General features: G+C 39.8%; 3 protein-coding genes, 1 long non-coding RNA gene and 3 other non-coding genes across 13 annotated transcripts in view; 2 read left to right on the forward strand and 5 right to left on the reverse strand.

Moving 5' to 3' along the window:
* The first annotated feature begins 1140 nt into the window (after positions 1-1140).
* chtf18 (CTF18, chromosome transmission fidelity factor 18 homolog (S. cerevisiae)) lies at positions 1141-11831 on the forward strand. 2 transcript variants are annotated; one of them, XM_024259489.2, is made up of 22 exons: positions 1141-1377; positions 1811-1888; positions 1969-2119; positions 2285-2474; positions 2572-2664; positions 3234-3286; positions 3357-3498; positions 3579-3803; positions 3885-3982; positions 4058-4181; positions 4270-4406; positions 4487-4580; positions 4646-4744; positions 4815-4945; positions 5154-5268; positions 6038-6262; positions 6340-6489; positions 6696-6826; positions 7663-7807; positions 7877-7972; positions 9099-9168; positions 10962-11831. In XM_024259489.2, exons 1-22 carry the CDS (start codon positions 1290-1292, stop codon positions 11081-11083), a joined length of 2757 nt encoding a protein of 918 aa, XP_024115257.1. In that variant the 5' UTR covers positions 1141-1289; the 3' UTR covers positions 11084-11831. The 2 variants fall into 2 exon arrangements, with proteins under 2 accessions (XP_024115257.1, XP_024115258.1); XM_024259490.2 differs by having other exon boundaries at positions 7663-7801.
* Positions 11125-15076, reverse strand: gng13a (guanine nucleotide binding protein (G protein), gamma 13a). 2 transcript variants are annotated; one of them, XM_024259493.2, is made up of 3 exons: positions 14695-15076; positions 11559-11668; positions 11125-11483 (listed from the first exon to the last, which is right to left on the reverse strand). In XM_024259493.2, the coding sequence occupies exons 2-3, from the start codon at positions 11654-11656 to the stop codon at positions 11378-11380; spliced, it is 204 nt and encodes a 67-aa protein (XP_024115261.1). In that variant the 5' UTR covers positions 11657-11668; positions 14695-15076; the 3' UTR covers positions 11125-11377. The 2 variants fall into 2 exon arrangements, with proteins under 2 accessions (XP_024115261.1, XP_024115259.1); XM_024259491.2 differs by lacking the exon at positions 14695-15076 and having other exon boundaries at positions 11559-11782.
* Positions 15077-15084: 8 nt separating this feature from the next.
* The window catches only part of LOC112137260 (dual specificity protein phosphatase 12), a 10863-nt gene continuing 6458 nt past the window's right edge, over positions 15085-19489 (forward strand). For 2 of the 3 annotated variants that reach the window (XR_002917512.1, XM_024259488.1), the window contains exon 1: positions 18067-18200. The gene's annotated coding sequence lies outside the window, so the exon portion shown is untranslated. Of the gene's footprint in view, positions 15110-18066; positions 18201-19489 lie in introns of those variants that run through there. The other variant, XM_036211966.1, reaches the window with a different exon arrangement.
* LOC112137262 lies at positions 16237-19483 on the reverse strand. 3 transcript variants are annotated; one of them, XR_002917513.2, is made up of 7 exons: positions 18763-19483; positions 17872-18147; positions 17254-17345; positions 16983-17051; positions 16710-16778; positions 16464-16519; positions 16237-16395 (listed from the first exon to the last, which is right to left on the reverse strand). It is a non-coding gene; the product is annotated as an uncharacterized LOC112137262 (long non-coding RNA). The 3 variants fall into 3 exon arrangements; XR_004947899.1 differs by lacking the exon at positions 18763-19483 and having other exon boundaries at positions 17872-17917; positions 18054-18187; XR_002917514.2 differs by lacking the exon at positions 18763-19483 and having other exon boundaries at positions 17872-17917; positions 17996-18137.
* Positions 16585-16673, reverse strand: LOC112137673. Its single transcript, XR_002917584.1, has one exon. It is a non-coding gene; the product is annotated as a small nucleolar RNA SNORD60 (small nucleolar RNA).
* LOC112137674 lies at positions 16858-16946 on the reverse strand. Its single transcript, XR_002917585.1, has one exon. It is a non-coding gene; the product is annotated as a small nucleolar RNA SNORD60 (small nucleolar RNA).
* On the reverse strand, positions 17129-17217 carry LOC112137672. Its single transcript, XR_002917583.1, has one exon. It is a non-coding gene; the product is annotated as a small nucleolar RNA SNORD60 (small nucleolar RNA).

Genomic DNA, 19489 nt, shown 5'->3' on the forward strand with positions numbered 1-19489 from the left:
ATGTCCTTTTGGGCTCCTGGATGTGAAATTAACTTGGTGTCACACACAAATTGCAGGTGGGTGTTTGTCTACAGTAAGGAGCAGATGGCAGCGATGGGAACACTTTGACGTCACACTCATCATCATTAATCTCTCTGATGTATGTGTGCATACGAAGGCACACAAATAAATGTAAAGGTTGTTAGTCCACCACACAGGATGTTGTGAAAGATGCTACAGAAAAGGTGTTTATGAAGCTTCAATATTTAACTTCAACATTTATCCGCTCAGTAGATCATTTTTCTTTATTTTGTGTTTTCATAAATCATTTTCTAAAGCAAAATATGATCATAAACAACACTTTTTTTACTTGTGTTGAAACTTCTACATTGTAAACAATCCTAATGTTTCTCACATCTTAAAGTTAATCTTCAAAAGAACTTTTTTAAATTAAAACATTCTCCACTTTTGTTATTAGTTATTGCCAGAGGGGTTATTGTGGCGTAAAGTTGTAAATATATATATAAAAAAAAAAACAGCAACATGTGCCAAGAAGTAGATTAGTTTTTCAAATCTAATTGCATTAAACTAATCATAATTATTACTTTAATTATTGTTGTGGTTATTTTTCCTCAAACACATTCACCAAGGATAATAAAAGTGGTGCCAATAAGTCACAAACAACACATTCCATTATCTATAAGCGTCATGCATCTAATTGGATCTTTGTAGAACACTTCTAAAAATGTCAGCATATAGTTTTTATTTATACGTAGCAATATCCACAAAACTATCCTTTAGCCTGATTTCAAAAGGTAAAACCAAAGTAGACTTTAAAAAACATTAAAAGTACAGTAAAGAGTTAAGTGTGGTGAAGACACACTTAACTATCATTTGGTTATAGGAAAACCAATAAGATTGTCCCACAGCGCCCTCTTCTGGACATCTTTAGAAATTACATTTTCATTGCTCATTATCATTGCTTGTGTAGTAGCAGTAAGTCAGATATGTTTTGCCGACAGAGTGAAAATTATAATCCTATAAATTTTAGAGCAGCCATATTAGTTTTAGCTTTGTTTTGATTATTGCAATATGCAAAGGATTGTGGGAAACTGAGGTAAAACATAACAGCCAATCAGAGCATAAAAACCCCGCTTAACCCGGAAGTAAAACTTGACAACAAAAAATTGCCGGGAATCTTTACTTTGATATCGGCGACGTTAAGAATCGAGAAGGAAAGTACGCTAACTACTCTCTAATTTAATTCTGAACTCATTTGAAAGCGGTTAACGGACCCATTAAGTGCCGAAATGGACGAATACGACGAATTGTTCGAGATAGAAGACAACTTTGACGAGCAGTACGCCGACGAGTTGGAGGCTTTGGCTGACATGGAGAGTGAGTGTGAAACAAACTATTAATGAGGCAACTGTGGTTGTTTTGATTCATACAAGGAGAGGGATTCAGTTTAAGAATAACATTATCTTATTGTAGTCACATGTATAGACTGAAAATAAAAATCAGTTTCTGCACCAATATTATGTTTATATTCAGTAGTATAGGAGAAACAGGATGAAGGAGCAACAAGGTAATAATGACAGAAAATACAATTTTTATTCAATCTGCAACAGCAGGAGGATCTTATTGGGCAAAGGTTGTATTTTATTTATTTATTTATTATTGTTATATAAAGAAAAGGACAGTGCTGTGTGCTCTAAACATTGGAGACATTTTGAGGTAACTTCTTTTTGGTCAATGCTGTGTTGTTAGTATGTGAGGGTTTATTTATTTGTTCTCTCAAGTGATGTAGTCTCCTTTAATCTCGTATAAGAATTGGCCAAGCATAACAAACGGGATGGTGATGACGGGATCTCAGACATTGAGCACCTGCTTGATGATAACCCCATCAGTAAGTTAACTCTGTTTGATTCCTGTTGTTTAGTTTTTAGGACTTTTTATTTTTAACAGACGTTTTTCCATCTTGTTCAGCTCCTAAAGTAAAGCGGCAGAAGCAGGACGCCGGGGTGGTAAAGCGGCTTTTCGGAACATCGCACAGTCAAGAAGCAAAAGTCGCGTCGGAGGTTAATGACATCACTCCACCGTCTTCTCCTGAGCACTATGTGCCCAGTCCCCCCTCCAGGTAGGAGAGAATGTTGCTAATGTTTAGAATAATCATTAAGAAAAATCAGGAACAGTTTGTTGAACAAAATGTTGGTTCATATCTAAGTAAAAATGAACAATAAAGATGGAAATTCCTTAAGGTGTGCTCAGATGAGAGTTGTTTTTAAATATGTGTTGGTTCTAGAGCAACCGCTTCTGCACTGGACATCAGCGGCTTAGCAGAGATCCCAGAGACACCGAGACGAGCCGCCACAATGGTGCCAGCCTCCCTGCGAGTGCTGAGGCGACCTCCACTGGAGGGGGATTACATCAGCGTAACAGATTCATCAGGGACCCGGGTCTACCTCAGACAGAAGGAAGACACAGGAGCTCAGGTGAAAGCCAGAGTCACTCCTCTCCAAAGGGATTCTTCTACACCTTATTGGGTTCCAAATGGGCTTGTGCAGAGCTTCAGCTTTGATGTCCCAACAGGTGGTGGACTCCAGACTGGTGCCAAACTCCTACGGTGGACTGGGACTGCTGGCGGTGCCGATTGGAGCGCTGAGAGAACAAGAGGCAGAGAAGGTGAGAGTTTTCAGATGGGTCAAAGTTTGATCAGATACTCTGAATTTACACATGGATTTATGATTACCCACAAACAAAAATGAGTACAAGATATACAAAATGACAATTTTATATTTTTTTGTAAGGGAAGATGTTTTGCCAGAACCTGAAAATTGTTGGTTGTTTTGAAATTATGCTGGTAGACTTTTAATGATGTCATTCAATCTCTACTGAAACGCCTTACAGAATTCTAAATGTTAAACTGAAGTTCAAGTATTTGCATAGTTGTGCGTTTGCATAGCACTCTTTAGCACAGCCTATGACACCTTTTACTGTAAAGGTGAGCGGCGCCGTGACCTCACTCCTGTAAACGATGTTCTCATTCGCTGTAACAACATTTCATCAGCACAACTCTAAAATCTGAATGGAATGTAACTACTAACACAAAGTCCAACAACTAAAAACTTTACTTGGCTAAACTCGAATGTGCTTTAAGATTAAGTGAACAAGACCTGTAAATATATTTATATTATATTTATATATTTAAATGAACTAACATTTAAAGCCTCTCTGTCTTTGAAATGATGCAGCGCCACCTGCAGGTAGTGGAGGAATCACAGCGTCTCACAGAGCTGCTCAACAGGTACTTATGAGTAAAGAAAACCCACTTCACTGCGGTTCTGTTGTGTGTAACGTTTGCTTGTGTCCCACAGAACTGTGAATGATGTGGTCACGGAGTCTGAAAGGGCAGAAAATGAAGAGAATGAGGATCCTGAGGATGGAGAGGGGAAAGCATCCCGACTGTGGGTGGACAGGTTTTCTCCTCGCCACTACACGGAGCTGCTTAGTGACGATGTAATGAAACATTTACTGGTGTGAATGAAGCTTCTGCTGTTACCTTTGATGTTGCTTTGAGCCTCACTGTTTTGCTGCAGTTTACCAACCGCTGCCTGCTGAAGTGGTTGAAGCTGTGGGACACCGTCGTGTTCGGACGGGAGAGGAAGACCCGAACTGCTCGCTCAGACAGACCGACAGCCAATCAGAACACATTCAAGCCCAATCAAGGCAACCAGACCCAAAACCGTTTCAAGAGTAAGATTGAGATGACCGAGGAGCTTCTGGACGCTGAACTGGATCAGTACAGACGACCTAAGTTCAAGGTAAACACGGCACAGCATTTTCTGTTTGGATGATTTATGTGTTGCTATATTATTGAGGGTTTTTTTTTTTCTCTTCTCCAGGTGGCCTTGTTATCTGGTCCTCCGGGTTTAGGGAAGACCACTCTTGCTCACGTCATTGCAAAGCATGCTGGGTACAACGTGGTGGAAATCAACGCCAGGTTCGATTCAAACAGACGAAAATAAAAAGTAGAAAATTCCAGATTAACCTGACTGCTGTTGTTTGTCTTCCACAGTGACGATCGCAGCGCTGAAGTTTTCCAGAAACGCATCGACACCGCCACGCAGATGAAGTCTGTTTTAGGCGCCAACGAGAGACCAAACTGCCTCATTATTGATGAGATCGATGGAGCGCCGGCGGTGCGTTCAGGACATTTCTACAAATCCGAACTGAACCGCCTCTCCTGCAGTCTCTCTAAAGAGGTTTTGTCTGGGTGCTGCTCTGCAGGCTGCCATCAACATCCTCCTGGCGCTTCTGAACAGGAAGGATGGACACGGCGCAGAGACGGCCGCTGATGCCGCAAAGAAGAAAAAGAAGAGGGAACAGATTCTGCTGCGCCCCATCATCTGCATCTGCAACGACCTGTAGGAGGACACTCCCACGTTTCATCAGAGTCTGAGCATTCTTGTTGAATAACGACGGATGTTTGCGGCGTGTCTTTCAGTTACACTCCAGCTCTGAGGCCGCTCCGGCAGCAGGCCTTCCTCCTGACCTTCCCGCAAACCCAACCGTCCCGCCTCACACAGAGACTGTCAGAGGTCAGCGCTCGCAGGCGGACTCGCTGTCGCATGTTTCCGTGTGTACTGAAACGTGTGTTTTGCAGATTTCCGTGCGGCAGGGCCTGAAAGCAGACACGGGAGCTCTGATGTGTCTGTGCGAGAAGACGGACAACGACATCCGCTCCTGCATCAACACCCTCCAGGTGTGTGTGTGTTGATGGTGGTGAGGACGCAGTGAGAAACGAGATGACATCTTTGTTCTTGGCTGTGCAGTTTCTTTACGGTCGAGGCCATAAGCAGCTGGACTCCAGAACCATACAGAGCGTCTCTGTGGGTCAGAAGGACCAGAACAAAGGCCTGTTCCATCTGTGGCAGGAGATCTTCCAGCTGCCGCGGACCAAACGGTACTCTCTTTTTTTCACCTTGGAGTTCTCAAAATGTTTTGAGAAACTAAGTTAGTTTAAGATTTCAACATTCACAAGTTGTGATCTTAATTTGATGATGGAACATTATTTATGAACAAAATCAGTTGGAGATAAATGAACTGAATCCTTCATGTGGTTTCAAGTAAAATTGTTTAACTTATGCGGTTTTTCTTTTTTTAAATGTAAGGAAGCGTATGGGTGAGGGCTATGAGGAGCTGCCTGGTTCAGGAAGTGGTGCTCAAAGGTTCCAGCACATTCTTCATCTCGCTTCATCCAGCGGAGAGTATGAAAAAGTGTCGCAGGTAAAATAACAATCCCTCTTCTTACTCTAAAAGCTGTTTTGATTGACTTTTTTTTACTTTTATCCAAGTCAAATTAGTTTTTTGCTTTTCTTTTAAACAACTTGATGTGGTGTGGGATTAGGAAACAAGGACACACTGACGGTCTCGCCTGGGATTTGAACCACTAATTGGCAGATTTTAGCTTCAATCAATCCAGTTAATATATTTTCAGTAGGGTTTTATCAGAAGTTTCTTAAAAAAAAAACATTGTTTTTAACTTTGGCAATAGAAACAAAGAAACTTTTAAGACTTAAAGCTGCTAATGATTTAAAATAATAAAATCTAGCTTTTAGAGCAACAGTTTAAAAAACTACATTAAATATGAACAAACAAGAAGAGATGTTGTTTTATTTTGTGAAGTACAAAGTATGCAGGAAGAATAAATCAAACATGCAGCCCTTCAAAATAAAATGCAAAGAACATGATGTCACAACGTGATTTAAATTGATCTGAATCCAAACAGACCATGGATAACAGCTAATAATGACATTTGTTTACTATTTTTTTAACTAATTGTTTTAACTAATTGTTTTACTTTTGACTTCTTCTGGGTGAAGGTGATGAATATTAGATAAATGCTCTCCATGTAGCAAGTAAATCTTTATTAAGACGGTTTATTAAACATAGAATAGTTCTTCCTTTTTTTTTTCAAAAATGTTATTGAATAACAACTTCAATACATGTATGTTTCACATCCACTACTGCTGTCATGTGAATGCTGTTTCTTCAGGGCCTTTATGATAACTTCCTGTCCATGCGGGTGAGGGACCCCAACCTGCACTGCGTCTGCGAGGCTCTGGACTGGCTGCTCTTCTCGGACCGCTTAAACCAAGAGATTCTGCACGGCCAGAACTTCTCTCTGATGAAGTACTTGCCCTTCCTCTCCGTCGCTTTTCACTTCCTGTTCGCCCACACCAGCGTGCCCCGCATCGCCTATCCGCACAGCCACTACGAGGTACGAACTTCTTCCTGGAAGCAGATTCTCAGACTGAGAAACGGAGCGATAAATGGTCACTGATCGGTTGTGTCCAGGCTTCCTCTCGTCTCCTCAGCAGCAGAAACGCTTTGTCCACCATGCTGCTGGACATCCCAGCAGGCATCAGGACCAGGATCAGCCAGCTGACCCTGACCGTGGATGTTCTCACTCTGCTCCTCGACATCATCTGTCCAAAGCTGCGGCCTGTATGTAAATCACACTTTGTGTCTCTGCTTCAGTCGTTTTCATCCTGTGAGCTCCCAAATTGTTCCTTTGCACATTTACCACAACAATTTGATGCAGCAAAAAGAGAAAACATGGTGACAATTAAATGCAGGTTTTAGTGAAAGTTTTTCCAGAACAAGGATGTCACATAAAAATCAAAACAAATGTGCTTTGATTTTCCCTGCAGGTGAACCCGCAGCTGTTCAGCAGCAGAGAGAAGGAGCAGATGCGTGAGCTGATCGGCACCATGCTGGCCTACAACCTCTCCTACAGGCAGGACCGCACACCTGAGGGCCAGTACACCTACGTGCTGGAACCGTGAGTGCACGGCAGACGCACAAAAACCCCCGCGCGCAGATGCGGAGCAGATGTGTGTGTTTTTGAGGGGTGCTGAAGGTCACCGCTGCTTTTCTGCTTGGAGGCTTAGAGTATAATCCCCTCCACACCTGGTTCGTCCAGGATTGTCGGTCGTGGCGCGGAAAGCGTGTTAGCAAACAAAGCTGTGCGAGTGGGGTGCAGATGGATGGATTATTGTAGCATAATTGGGAGGAAATAAGCATTTTTTAAAGCAGAAAATAAAGTGTGGTCGAGGAACGGCGTCGGACACCTCAGACATGGTGGACGGAGAAGAAGGCGGCCATGACGGCTCCTTCCTGCAGGCTCGCTGTGACAAAGTGCTGGTCACCAACGACTGGTGCCTGCCGCTGGTGCTGGCTCTGCTGCTGCTGCTGCTCATCTACACCTTCCTGTACCTGCCGTCTCTAGAGCACAGGAACACCACCTGCAGATAAGGAGACTTTGCCGTACAGACCTTAGCTGGACCGGACCTCTCTGCTCCTCCAGTTGATTCCGATCGAGGTCTGAAGAGGAATTCTGGGAGATTTGGAGAGATGACAGAGCGCACTGCTAAAGTTTTCACAATGCTGGATTTGAGCACATTTCTAAAATATAACCTTTTAAAAATAAAATTAGATGTAAATATCAGTTAGAAAGGGAATAAAAGCAGCGTTTAATGTCAGAAATGATTACCGCTTAAAGTTTGTTTTATTAAACTTTTTATGGGTCATGTGTTTTTATGTAGGAGCTTCTAAGCAGATTAAGGTTTTAGAGACTGAAAGTTAACTGTCGTTCAGATTATTTCTTCGCATTCGCAGACGAGTGGAGGAGGTGGCGAGGTTTCCGGGTTTGCCGCCGCGCCGCCAGCTGACCTACCAGGCCAAACAGACCATCAGCAGGGAGATGGAGCTGGAGAAGATGAGGAGAGCCGAGCAGCTGATGCTGCAGCGAAACCCGGCGGGGGTGAGGCGCCGAGCGTTGGTCTTCCTCTGTGCTGTTATTGGTCCTTTTCCTGAGTGTACTCGTTTGCAGAAGAAGGAAGAAAAGAAGAGCGCTGCGCCGGCACCCGTCAGGAACCATCAGCAGAGGCTGGAGAACATCGTCAAACAGACGACGGTGGAGAGCAGGGTGAGCTGATCTCACAAGATTTCACACACATGCCACCAGTTCAAGTTCACAACCATCGCTGAAGTTTTATTTGAATTACTAAAAATAATTTCATACCTTTTAGAAATTTGAGCTCCTCCTTTGGTTTTTGATCCATTGCCTTCTAACTCCTCAAGCATCATTGGGAAGATACTTGGGGGAAAACGTGGGTTTCAAAGTTTGTAGGTTTTTAAAAAAATCGGCGTTCGCCTGATACAGAACATTGTAAAAATATAATATGTGAATCCTTGGCTCAAGCTGGTTGAAATAATATGCCATAGTATGTGAACACATTAAGAATGTGGGCGGGGTTAATAAAAAACTCTGTTGCCAAGTACATGCAAAAAATGTGCTTTTGCCAATTCTTATAAAAATCACGTAGACCTGTGCGTCGCCCCCAGGCGATTAAAACTTAAAATGGTTGCTATGGAGATAAAACTAACAAAAAGATGCCATTTTCAAAAAAGCATTTGTTTTTTGGGGAGCTGGTAGCAATAAGGGAAGTTTAAAAAGGGGCGGGGTAAGCGTCTGCGAGCCATGCAAGGACGCTTGTGACTTTAAATTTGTCTTTTTTTGGTTAGTTTATAGTCTAAGATAGTGTCACTTCAGCAGCCATGTGGCCAAGAACAATATTAATATTTCTATTTTTTATCCTTACATTTTTCATAAATAATATTCAGTAATTTTCTAAGTGACCCAAAAACAGAGAAATTATGGACTTCAAAATTTAAAAAGAGCGTCACAACACTAAAATTACAATAGAAAAAAAATAGAAATTTGAATAGCATGATACGGACTTAGGCGAACCTAATTAAAAATGGATGGAAAATATGAAAAATCAGAAAGCAACAGCTAAAGACTGTAGCTCTCCTCCCTCCTCCTCTTCAGATTATCCTGGAACCAGGAATAATCTCTCTTGGGGAGATCTGAGCCCCCCGGTGCTCTGCAGGTTTGTAATTGTTCAGGAAAAGAGGTCGGAGCCTCTAGGGGGCAGAAATGAAGATAATGGGCTGGGTCACCGTCCCGACGGTGAAAGTAGGCTAATAAGAGCGGTTCATCTCAAAGTGTTTCACTAACTTCCAGCGCTCTGTCTGTGTGTGTCCTGCAGCCCGAGGTGGATTTCTTTGGTCGCGCTGTCGCCCCCAAACCTCAGAGACCCCAGCCTTCATCAGAGACAGGTGATGTAGTGCGACATCAGAATGAAGGTTTTTAAAAACCGCTGAGGTGAAAATGACTCGTGACACTTCACATGTCATGGCTCTGTGATTATACTGCAGAAGAACCGCTGGTTGAACCCCCACTCCTGTATTGGATTGTCTTTATTGGAGCTCCAGAAGCTCTAATATTAAGGGAATTTAGTTTTTGTGGCTTTTATAAAGGAAGATGGTAAAGCAACAAAACCATCATTTCAAAACTTTTGTTCCACTTTAGAGCCTACTTTTTATTTTCTCTCAACGCTGCTGTCAAGTCATTTTATCTAAGAATGGTTTCAGGAAATCTTAATTGTTGTTTACTAAAGACTAAATCCAAATGAAAGTTAGACGCTCTTACTTTACTTTTTTTTTAATTTTTTTATTCAGTTAATCATTTTTTTATCCTACATTTTCCAAATATTAAACCTTTTGTTCCATAAAACACATAATTTTGCTTCAGACTTTCTGTCAATCAAGAGGGGGATTATAGTGTTTGAGCAGATTAACAACCACATCATGGGATTAGAATTTAAAAACAACCCAAATTTAAAAAAAAAGTCTTAATGTTTAAAGTGAACATAGAAGTGGATTTTTGCATTTCAATTACGTGTTGTTGTTTTTTTTTTGTTTTATTTTTGAGACTCAGTGCTGCAGCGTGACAACTTTGGTTCAAACTACAGAAAGACCAGAATGGAAAACTTTATTTAAAACGTGGTTAGCATTATTATCAAAAATAACTAGACTTAGTATTATAATGCGCAAAGATAAAAAATATGTTTTTAAATCTAAAAGAACAACAACATTTTTTAAAAGTTTAAAATAGGGGAATGAAACCGAAGAAAATTGTAGTCTAAATCTAATGAATTTCCCCCCTGGGGATTAATAAAGTATCTTGATTGATTGATTGATTGAAATCACAAAATAACTGGACTTTATTATTTACAGAAACTCCCAGTGACTTTTAGTATTAGATATTAAATTGTTCTTATTTAAATACCTTTATTTGGGATTTTTGTCTTGTTTTTAGCAGGTTTCTCCTGGTATTTTTGAGGTGAGTAAAGTGTTAACACCACATTTTATGAAGCACTCTGTTTTATAAAGTGACTATTTTTTATTACTTGGCTATAGAAATCTTTTTTGAATCAAAGGCGATTAAAAATCTAACACATCGGTATTTATTACACCATTTTGGCCTGATTTTGTCTACATTTGTTTTTGTGGATCTGCCCTTGCAGAAAAAAAAGTAAGTGAACCAAAGTAAAACTTGAGTAAAATCATTTAGTGAAGTAGAAACCAGACGAGAGGAGAAATATTTACAAATCTAACCTGAATTTCTTGAAGATGTTGTGGTAATTTTTTTTTAAGTTTTAGCCTAATAATGTTTTTGATTTATTGTTAAAAAAAAAAGAAAAAAAAGAGAGAGCATTTGTTATGTTTGAACTATGCTGGGCGGCCCACAAGCTCCCTGCTCCAAGCTCCTACCATCGGGGAGAGGACGGGGTTACTCGGCACCAACGATCCCACTCATAATGTAGACGAATTTCTAAAATTATGTTCTACAAAATGACAGCTTTTTTTTAAGTTTGACTAAAAATTGCCCAATTATAATTAAAATACCAGTGGCAATGCTTTGAATATAGATTAAAAAAATCAGAGTGGGTCTTTAACTGTCTGACTGGTTCAAACTATTATTATTTTTTTTATTTCATGTGTAGAAGCCATCACACATCAGCTTTTTCTTCAGGTGAGTGTAATGGAGGCGTGTCCTCTCCCTGCAGGTGAGAGGTGTGCGGTTCTCTCCATGGGAACGGCTGTGGGCAACAGCGACGTGTGGTTCCGCTTCAACGAGGGCATGTCCAACGCTGTCAGGAGGAACGTCTACATCCGAGAACTACTGTAACTCCGCCCCCTGCGTGTTCAAATCCATCCACAACTGCTCCGTTAATTTAAAACAGTCTTTATTTGGATTGACAGTGTAAAGAGCCAATAAAAGGGTGTCGTCAAACATTTCTCGAAGCTCTAGAAAGCTACTCAACGCTAAACTCGCGCTCACACACACTTTGGGAACAGCATCCGGGGTAAATAAATAAATAAAAAGGGTTATAGCCGTGATGTGTGAGTTAGTGCAGCAAGGCTGTGTGAGAGTGCGTGGTACTCCTGGTTGCGTGCATCCGTGACGGGCCGTGCGTGATCATCAAAGGATCACGCATTTGCCCTTCTCCACCCAGGGGTTGGCACGCATCAGTTCAGGGTTCAGGAAGGGATCTTCGCAGACGCAGCCCTCGATCCACTTCACCAGCCTGCAGAAACACACATTAAATGTCAGCGGCGGTGTGAAGACGCAGAGCGTGTGCTTCTAGAGCGCAGGCACTCACTCTGTAACGGTGATGGAGGATTTCTCTCTGTTGATTGCCAGTTGATATTGAAGGCTTTCAACTTCCCTCTTCATCTGTGGGACGTCTAACTCTTCCATGGTGCTGCTCCTCTGCAAACACACAACCAATGACTGGAGCAGACTCCATGAAGGCAGTTTATGTTTGATGTTGAAGAAGTAAGATATGTTCATTTCTTATGGAACCGTATTGTATTCAAGTTTTTCGTGCTAATTTTTTTTGCATTCAATAAAAAATAGATGTTTTCATTCTAAATTTTGTTTTTCTGGTTAATCTTTTTGTTTAGTTTTTTGGGCTTATTTTTTTTATAGAACTGCCAAACAGGTCGGGCGCTAACCTTATCTACTCATGAAAACAATAAGATTTAGCAATTAAAGGTTGAAAAGCCACGATGTGGCATAGACGAGATCTGTCTTCTTTATGTGCTCGTCACTTTGTCAACAAAAATGACTGAACAAAACGCTGGAAGTATAAAATATTGACCAGTATGAATTGTTTAGCTCTGTGTTGAGACAGTCAGTCAGTAGGTTTTCTTTTAAAATGAGCACAAATAACAAAAAAACATTTGAATGAAATACATGAAAAATAATTAGCTCGAAAAACACAAAAATAGAATGAAAACCACAAAAAATTTGAACATAAACATAATAAATTCCAACTCAAAAAATAATTGGCATAACATTTACTTTGAAAAAACAGAAAAATAAAAAAAAATCGGCAAATTATTAGCACAAAAACACAAAAATTAGGAAAAAACTGAAAAGAATTAGCATAACACAAAAAATTAGCACAAAAACAAAAAAACTGAACAAAAAAAATTAATAAACTGGCAAAAAAAATGAAAAACATTTAAAAAAAAACAGCAAAAAACACAAAAAAATTTGAATAAAGAACACAAAAAATAAATAGCACAAATAACAAAAAAATAGCTTAAAAAAACTTAACATGTGAACGAAAAACACACCAAAAAAAGCATATACCGCACACAAAGCGCACACAAAGGAAACAGAAATACCTTGAAAAACGTGAAAAAATTGCACAAAAAAATTGAACAAACAAATCAGAATTACATGAAGCTTCCATAATTTTTCAGACTTGGGTTTTTATAAATCAAAAACGATTTCAACAACTTGGAGAAAGTATATTTACCCATTTAAACTAAATACTGACCAACATTTTGACCTTTTTAACTCGAATCAGACAAAACATTCTCTATTTTCAGGTCCCAGCAAACAGCAGTGACATCTGGGGCAGTGATCTGTTCAAAGTTCAGCCCATTATATTTTTATAGGAGAGGTTTTTTCTTGTGAGATGAGGTCATTACAGCTATGTCTGAATTCCCACCCTAATCCCTTACTACTAAAAAACTATAGTGCCTTGGATTTTAGATTGAAGGTTCGACGGCACTATAAAATGATGAACACACTATATAGTAATTAGTGAAGGAATTCCGACATAATTTGCTGCTCAAACCCATAATCCTTTGCACATTTCCATCAGGAGTATTTTTGCTCACATCATTTGTACTTTCACTTTTTTATGCAGGGTAGTTAGTCAGAGTTAGTTATACAAACAAAAATGGCCCCACTTTGAGTGCTAAAGTTTTAGAATAACAAAACATACCAATAAGTGAGTCTGTTGCTGTCTAGTAATGAATAACCCTTTAGTGCCTGAACATATTTCCTGCTATAAATAAATGTCACTAATGCTTTTGCTTTCAACCGGAAGTGGTTTCATGCAAATTTGCATCATAGGCGTCGACGGTTACATGCAGACATGGGAATTTAGAAGTTTAAAAACACAAGATTTCACCTTCAGTTCTTTTCTCATCAAATAGAATAAAGGTTTTACAAGTTTGTTAAAAAAAAAAAACCTCAGAACCCAAGGACATATTTTTTTAATTTTATTTTGAGATTTCAAATCATCCCGTAGGAGGGAGTATGGTGATATGGGATGAATTTTTCTGTATTTGAACCACCCTAAACACAGCTGGGATGGGCGTTTGCATCGTTTACTACCCTAATCTGGTAAATTTAGGAAACACATTTTAGTGCAGGTATGTCCAACGTCAAATATCCACAATATACGTCCCCGGCATTTCTTAAAAACTGAGTATGATTTCTTGATTTTGATTGGTTGAATTTAGTTTAATGGCATTGCAAACCTATGGCAACACTGTCACATGACATAGCCTATTTCTAAAATGTCAACTGGAAATTGAAAAAGAAAACTTGACGGTAAAGGCCAACACTTTCAGACAAGTAGACACATTTAGATGTATTTTTGTTCTATTTCAAGAAATAAAAAGTAAACCATTGCAATAAAATGTTCATTAAATAATGTATTTGCATTAAAATAGTTCAAAGAACGCCAGGCCGAATGACTGACCCTGCAACATTTTCACTTCACCAAATCTGGTCCTCTTTGCAAAAAGTTTGGACACCCTTGTTTTAGTGTGTTGTGTAGTTTTCTGCTTTAGGGCCAAATCTGATGGTGCAAGAAACACATATTTATTAGGGGTGTAACGATTCATTTTAACAATGATTTGATTCATATCATAATTTGTTGGTGCTATTTATAGTCGATATTGGTTCATTTGACCAATCAGATTTCTTTTTTTTTTTCTTACAAAATAATCAAGTGTGTACAAACAAGTGAATTACTGGGAAAATTCACATTTAGTTTCATTGAGTTCTAGCTGGATTGTAGGAATATGAATCAATAATTTGTTACACTTGTAGTATTTTGTGTAGTTTTGTGTTTTATTATTAAATTCCATGTGGTTTTAATGAGCTGTGCCTGCAGGAAACATCCGTATTTAGAAATAATGATGCAAAATGAAGTTTTCCTCCATTATCCCGGCTGTTTTAACATTGTTTACCTACTGTAAAAGGACCCACACACACACCCCTCCCATCCTCCTCTTCATCTCTTCATCCCTCTAATGGGTCTAAGTAGGTCGGCTGCCGGTGCCTGTCTGAACTCCAGCATCCATCCCCTCCCCGCTGGTCCATACAGGCCCTGAGCATCCCTCTCTCCGGTCTCCATCCCCCGATCCCCCGCTCCGCGTCCACACACACACAAACACGAAGAAAATAAAGAGTTCCGTCGCTCTTACCGTCGGGCCTGTCGTACAGGACCGCTGGCGGGTTTCGTGCGGGGCTGGGAGGATGCAGAGCGGGCTCTGACGGAGTCCGGAACCGCTGCGGCTCTACAGTCAGGAGCGGAGGAGGAGGAGGAGGCTGTGTGAGCGGAGCCGAGCGGAGCGGGGGCACTCCCATGCGCTCCTCTGTGCTAGCGACTGGAGGAGGGATGCGCAGGCAGCAGCAGGAGGAGGAGGAGCACCTGCCGCCTGCTTTGACAGTCAAAGAGGGCCGGAGCACACGGGGCTTCAGCACGCAAATGTAGAGGCGAGCTGCGGCAGGAAATCACGCAAATGAGGGCGTGATCCGCGAGGAAACCGACACGCGAGCTCTGATGGATTCCAGCGCGAGGCAATAACCAAATTACTCTTCAAAATATTACTCGATGAGGTACGGAGTCCTTAAAGGGACATTGCAGAAAAAAGCTATTTTTTGCGCGCACCAGTTACAGTTGTTTAGGGATTTTTTTTAAATATTTATTTATATTAAAGTAAAAAAAAGAGAGATAACTGTTGCAAAAATAATATTTTAAACCAGATTACTAAGTAAATACAAACACTTGAAAACACTTGTGTCATAGCCTAACCCAGTTCTGAAGTTAATCAAGTTATTTTGGGGTTACTTTTTGAAACAATACTTATTTTGGGATGATTGTGGTGTTTTCAATTTAAATTCTTATTGTTTTGGTTAAATTAACATAGACATGAATGGTCCTTTTAACACTTATATTGTGTTCTGGTCAATAATGACCCAATTTGATGCTTGAAATGCATTGATTTAGGCCCAAATACAGTATGAGGGGGTTAAAAACAACCCAACTTTGGTTATTTGTATTTGTGTGTGTGTAATCAACAGTTTAATATGACGCAAAAAAAACATTTCTCTATCCAAGTTGCAGGGATAAAAATATATTTTTTCTGTCACATTCTATATATATATATATATAACACAGCTGGGACAGGTTGTGTTGGTACTTCTTGTTCTACAGTAGTTTCTATTAATGCTGTGCAAAACTTTTACTGATTCTTTAAATGTGCCAGAATTTAAATAAAATGTCTGTTTGCTTGACTCTAAATTCACATCAAAATGATTGGTACTTTGATCAGTTTTCTATGCGCAATTAGTTGATTTTTGTGAAGTAATAATTTTTTAAGTGATACCATATGAAGTATAACCCAGAGGCGGAGCTTAGGGGGGACAGCAAAATGCTTTGCCCCTCAACTGTCGAGTCATCATAATTTACAAATATAAATTCATTAACACAAACTTTGTTACGCATTGCAAAAGCTTAAGGAAGCATTACAAAAAAAAGTTTGAAATTTTTCGTTTGTGATGACCTTCCACTGTGATGTTCTCATTCCAAAGTCTTCTGCCCCCTTATATAAAATGACCTTCCCCTGGAGGTCATCTACAAGACAAATCTGCAGCACTTTTACATGCTGGTTCTCATTTGCTTATGGAAATCCAAGTGGTGAGCTGTAATTTTACTCTATTGTGACCAAAAGAAACCAAAAAAGAAAGATTTAAAAAAAAAAATCTTTATTAAGAACTCAAAATCATAAATAAATACAAAGTTTTGTTAACAAGACCAACAGCTCCCTGGCTGCTCAGTGACGGTCTGATGCTTATAGAGTGAAGATTTCAGGCCTGAGGGCGTCTTGGCGATCCAAAGAAACCTGCAACAGAGTTCTGATCATCACCCTGAAGATCAAACCACACAACATACACAAACACACAAACTTACCACTTAAGAAAAATGCTGCCACATTCATCCCCAGGTGAAGATATTTGTCCAGATATCTACAAAAGAAGAGCTCAGTCACAATTCAACAAATAAAATCTGCACCCTCAGTGGAGAACTGCAGCAGCCTCAGAATAAAGTTAGAATCAGGAGCTGGAGTTCAGCTCTCATAGTAGGTGTCAGAAAAGTTTGTTTAGCTTGTCATCACTGGCAGAAAATGCTTTCAAGCAGCAACATATTCAGACTCACCTGCTCTCAGTGTGAGCCTTCTCTGCAGGACTCATCCATACTGCTGCTCAAGTTCTCATTTTTATCATCCTATTTGGGGGGGAAAAAGGACACTTTTGTAAGAAATTGAAAGAAAATTGAAATAGAAAGTCAATTAACATAAATATTGTAGCCTCAGAATAAAGTTAGAATCAGGAGCTGGAGTTCAGCTCTCATAGTAGGTGTCAGAAAAGTTTGTTTAATTTGTCATCACTGGCAGAAAATGCTTTCATGCAGCAACATATTCAGACTCACCTGCTCTCAGTGTGAGCCTTCTCTGCAGGACTCATCCATACTGCTGCTCAAGTTCTCATTTTTATCATCCTATTTGGGGGAAAAAGGACACTTTTGTAAGAAATTGAAAGAAAATTGAAATAGAAAGTCAATTAACATAAATATTGTAGCCTCAGGTGAAGGTTAGAATCAGGAGCTGGAGTTCAGCTCTCATAGTAGGTGTCAGAAAAGTTTGTTTAGATTGTCGTCATAGGCTGCAACCAGCTGGCATGCTAACGCAAAGGGGACTCACTTGTAGTTCTGAGACAGATCAGCTCATGTGGCGATTCTGCCAGCTTCATCTTGCTACACGCAGATTCATCATCGTCCTCCAATTCAGCCAACCTTGTGAAGCGACAAGAAAAAGTTACATTTCAGTGAAGATAAATCTTAAAATTCCTCATTGGGTTTTGTATTCCCTTTATTTTTAATTTGATAAAGTGTAATAAAACCTCAAAGCAATAGGGGGCAGCACTCAACCTAAAACGCATGCATCTTATTTCTAAAAGCTGAAGTAATGAGTACAATGGAATTTAGGTATTTTACAATCTCAGACGAACGCTAAAACTCAGAAGAAAACACGTATTTTTGGCTTTTCATTTCTAAATATTACTATAATGTTTAATTTAACAAATAGTGGTAATTGCTCAGAATTGTCAATTTGACCTAATTTTTTGAGCTTACATTTATCATTACAAAGAAAGTGGTTACTCGCCTGAAAAATAAAAGTTTATGAGACAATAATTTCTTTTTAGGATGATGGTGGCAATAGTTTGCTCTAAAGTGAGCTAAGTCAGGGCGACCACGTGTCAGTCAGTACGGCAAAACGTGTTCTTAGCGGCATGAGTTCACTCGTAAATTATCTACTCACTTGCTTGACTCTTGATTGATGACTGTTCCGTGTCATTCTTTACGACCTTTATACAAAATAATAAAGTCATAAACTACAATCTACAAACACATACTGATAGCACCAGTGCAGCTGCACCACTCACGTTGCATAGTGAGCAAAGGTTAGATAACCGGAAATTCTCGAAGTTCAGACTTCCTTACTTCCGGTTGCTAAGTCCATTATTTTTACAGTCAATGGTCTCAAGACGCTCTTCGCGGAAGCTCCTCCTCCACTACTCCACACACGCCTCGAAGCCTCGAAACAGAACGTCACATCACTATTTCCAACCACTGATAACCACAAATGCGGTAGGAGATTGCTGTATTTTCAACAGTTGTGGCTATGTCATCTTTAGATGAGGATGCAGTCTGGTTCTGAGCCTTGTCTTTGATACAGGTGGCTTACTTTGAGTAATTGTAACTCAAAGATGTCGGTCACCATACCATCAGCATCCTTTAAATAGTCGTGGCCACCGTTAGCTAGTGCCCGAGCTAACTCCAGCAATGTCGGAGTTTGCTGCAGACGAATATTCACGTTTTTTCTCCATGGCGACCACAAAAGATCTTAAAAAATATTCAAAAGTAAACTTTACAAAGTCAGGTTGGTTTTCACAACTTTTTGAAGAAAAGTAGGTGCGGAGCAAGGCAAACTGAGCATCACTAGGTTTCCGGAATTGCGTCACGCTTCCCAGCATGCACTGCGGCTCAAAATTTATTTTTGTGAAAGGAAAAAACCTTTAAAGTCATACTTATTTTTCTTTATTTTTATTTAAAAGTAACAGACATATTGTATATAATCCAAATATGTCAAAAACGCACTGGGAACAAAACCATGTGTTTACAAGTCTGATAACAGGATGGGTATAAATACCGATCGTGACCAAACCCCCCTTGAGCTTCTCTTAGCGCTGGGAGTTGCTCCGTGTGATACTGATCCTCAGTGCTGACGGGATCAGTAGCAGGGAAGGCGGGCAGGTCTGACCGGATGGCAGGTCAGACTGGTAGGCATACTCAGCCGAGCCGTCGGTCAATGGTTGCATCAGCATGTGCAATCAGGTGAAGCACGCTCACTTGGGCCCTACCAGCCTATGCCTTCCCCACATGTTTTTGTTTGAATTGTTCATTTCATTTTAAGTTGGACTATTGAATTAGCCCCCACGTGTTTTTTATTTTATTTTTTATTTTTATTTCATTTTAAGTTGGAATATCGAATACCCCCCATCTAAGATCTGAATATCATTTAATAACAGTCATCCTCCAAACAGAAGGGTCCAAAGCTGACCTTCGCTAAAAAGCACTTTTCTTCACGTGGGTGCGCTATGAACCGCACGAGTTTACACTTAAATGTAAGAGTACATTTTAAAAACTGGAACAACTAATGACAAAGCCAGCTCAAATATTTTTTTTGGGGGGGGGGTCACCAAGATGAAACAGTAAAAAAAAAGTCCTAACCTTAAAAAGATGAAAAAAAATAAATAAAACAAATGCTGTACAGGAACACAAGGAAGAAATATTTGGATGAAGAGGAAAATTCTGTGGAGGACATGTAGATCTTCATCTGCTAATGCACTTTTTTAAAGTTACTTTTTAGTTTATAA

Source organism: Oryzias melastigma, linkage group LG1, assembly GCF_002922805.2.
Source record: "Oryzias melastigma strain HK-1 linkage group LG1, ASM292280v2, whole genome shotgun sequence".
Classification (NCBI taxonomy): Eukaryota; Metazoa; Chordata; class Actinopteri; order Beloniformes; family Adrianichthyidae; genus Oryzias; species Oryzias melastigma.

Excerpts from the sequence above, each read along its gene's own strand:
- chtf18 (XM_024259489.2), top strand. The coding sequence starts at position 1,290 with ATGGACGAATACGACGAATTGTTCGAGATAGAAGACAACTTTGACGAG. Across the intron at positions 2,665-3,233 it reads GAGAACAAGAGGCAGAGAAG|CGCCACCTGCAGGTAGTGGA; the intron begins GTGAGAGTTTTC and ends GAAATGATGCAG. Across the intron at positions 3,804-3,884 it reads ACAGACGACCTAAGTTCAAG|GTGGCCTTGTTATCTGGTCC; the intron begins GTAAACACGGCA and ends TCTCTTCTCCAG.
- gng13a (XM_024259491.2), bottom strand. The coding sequence starts at position 11,749 with ATGAACATATCTTACTTCTTCAACATCAAACATAAACTGCCTTCATGG. Across the intron at positions 11,484-11,558 it reads TCCTCCATCACCGTTACAGA|GCTGGTGAAGTGGATCGAGG; the intron begins GTGAGTGCCTGC and ends GTGTTTCTGCAG.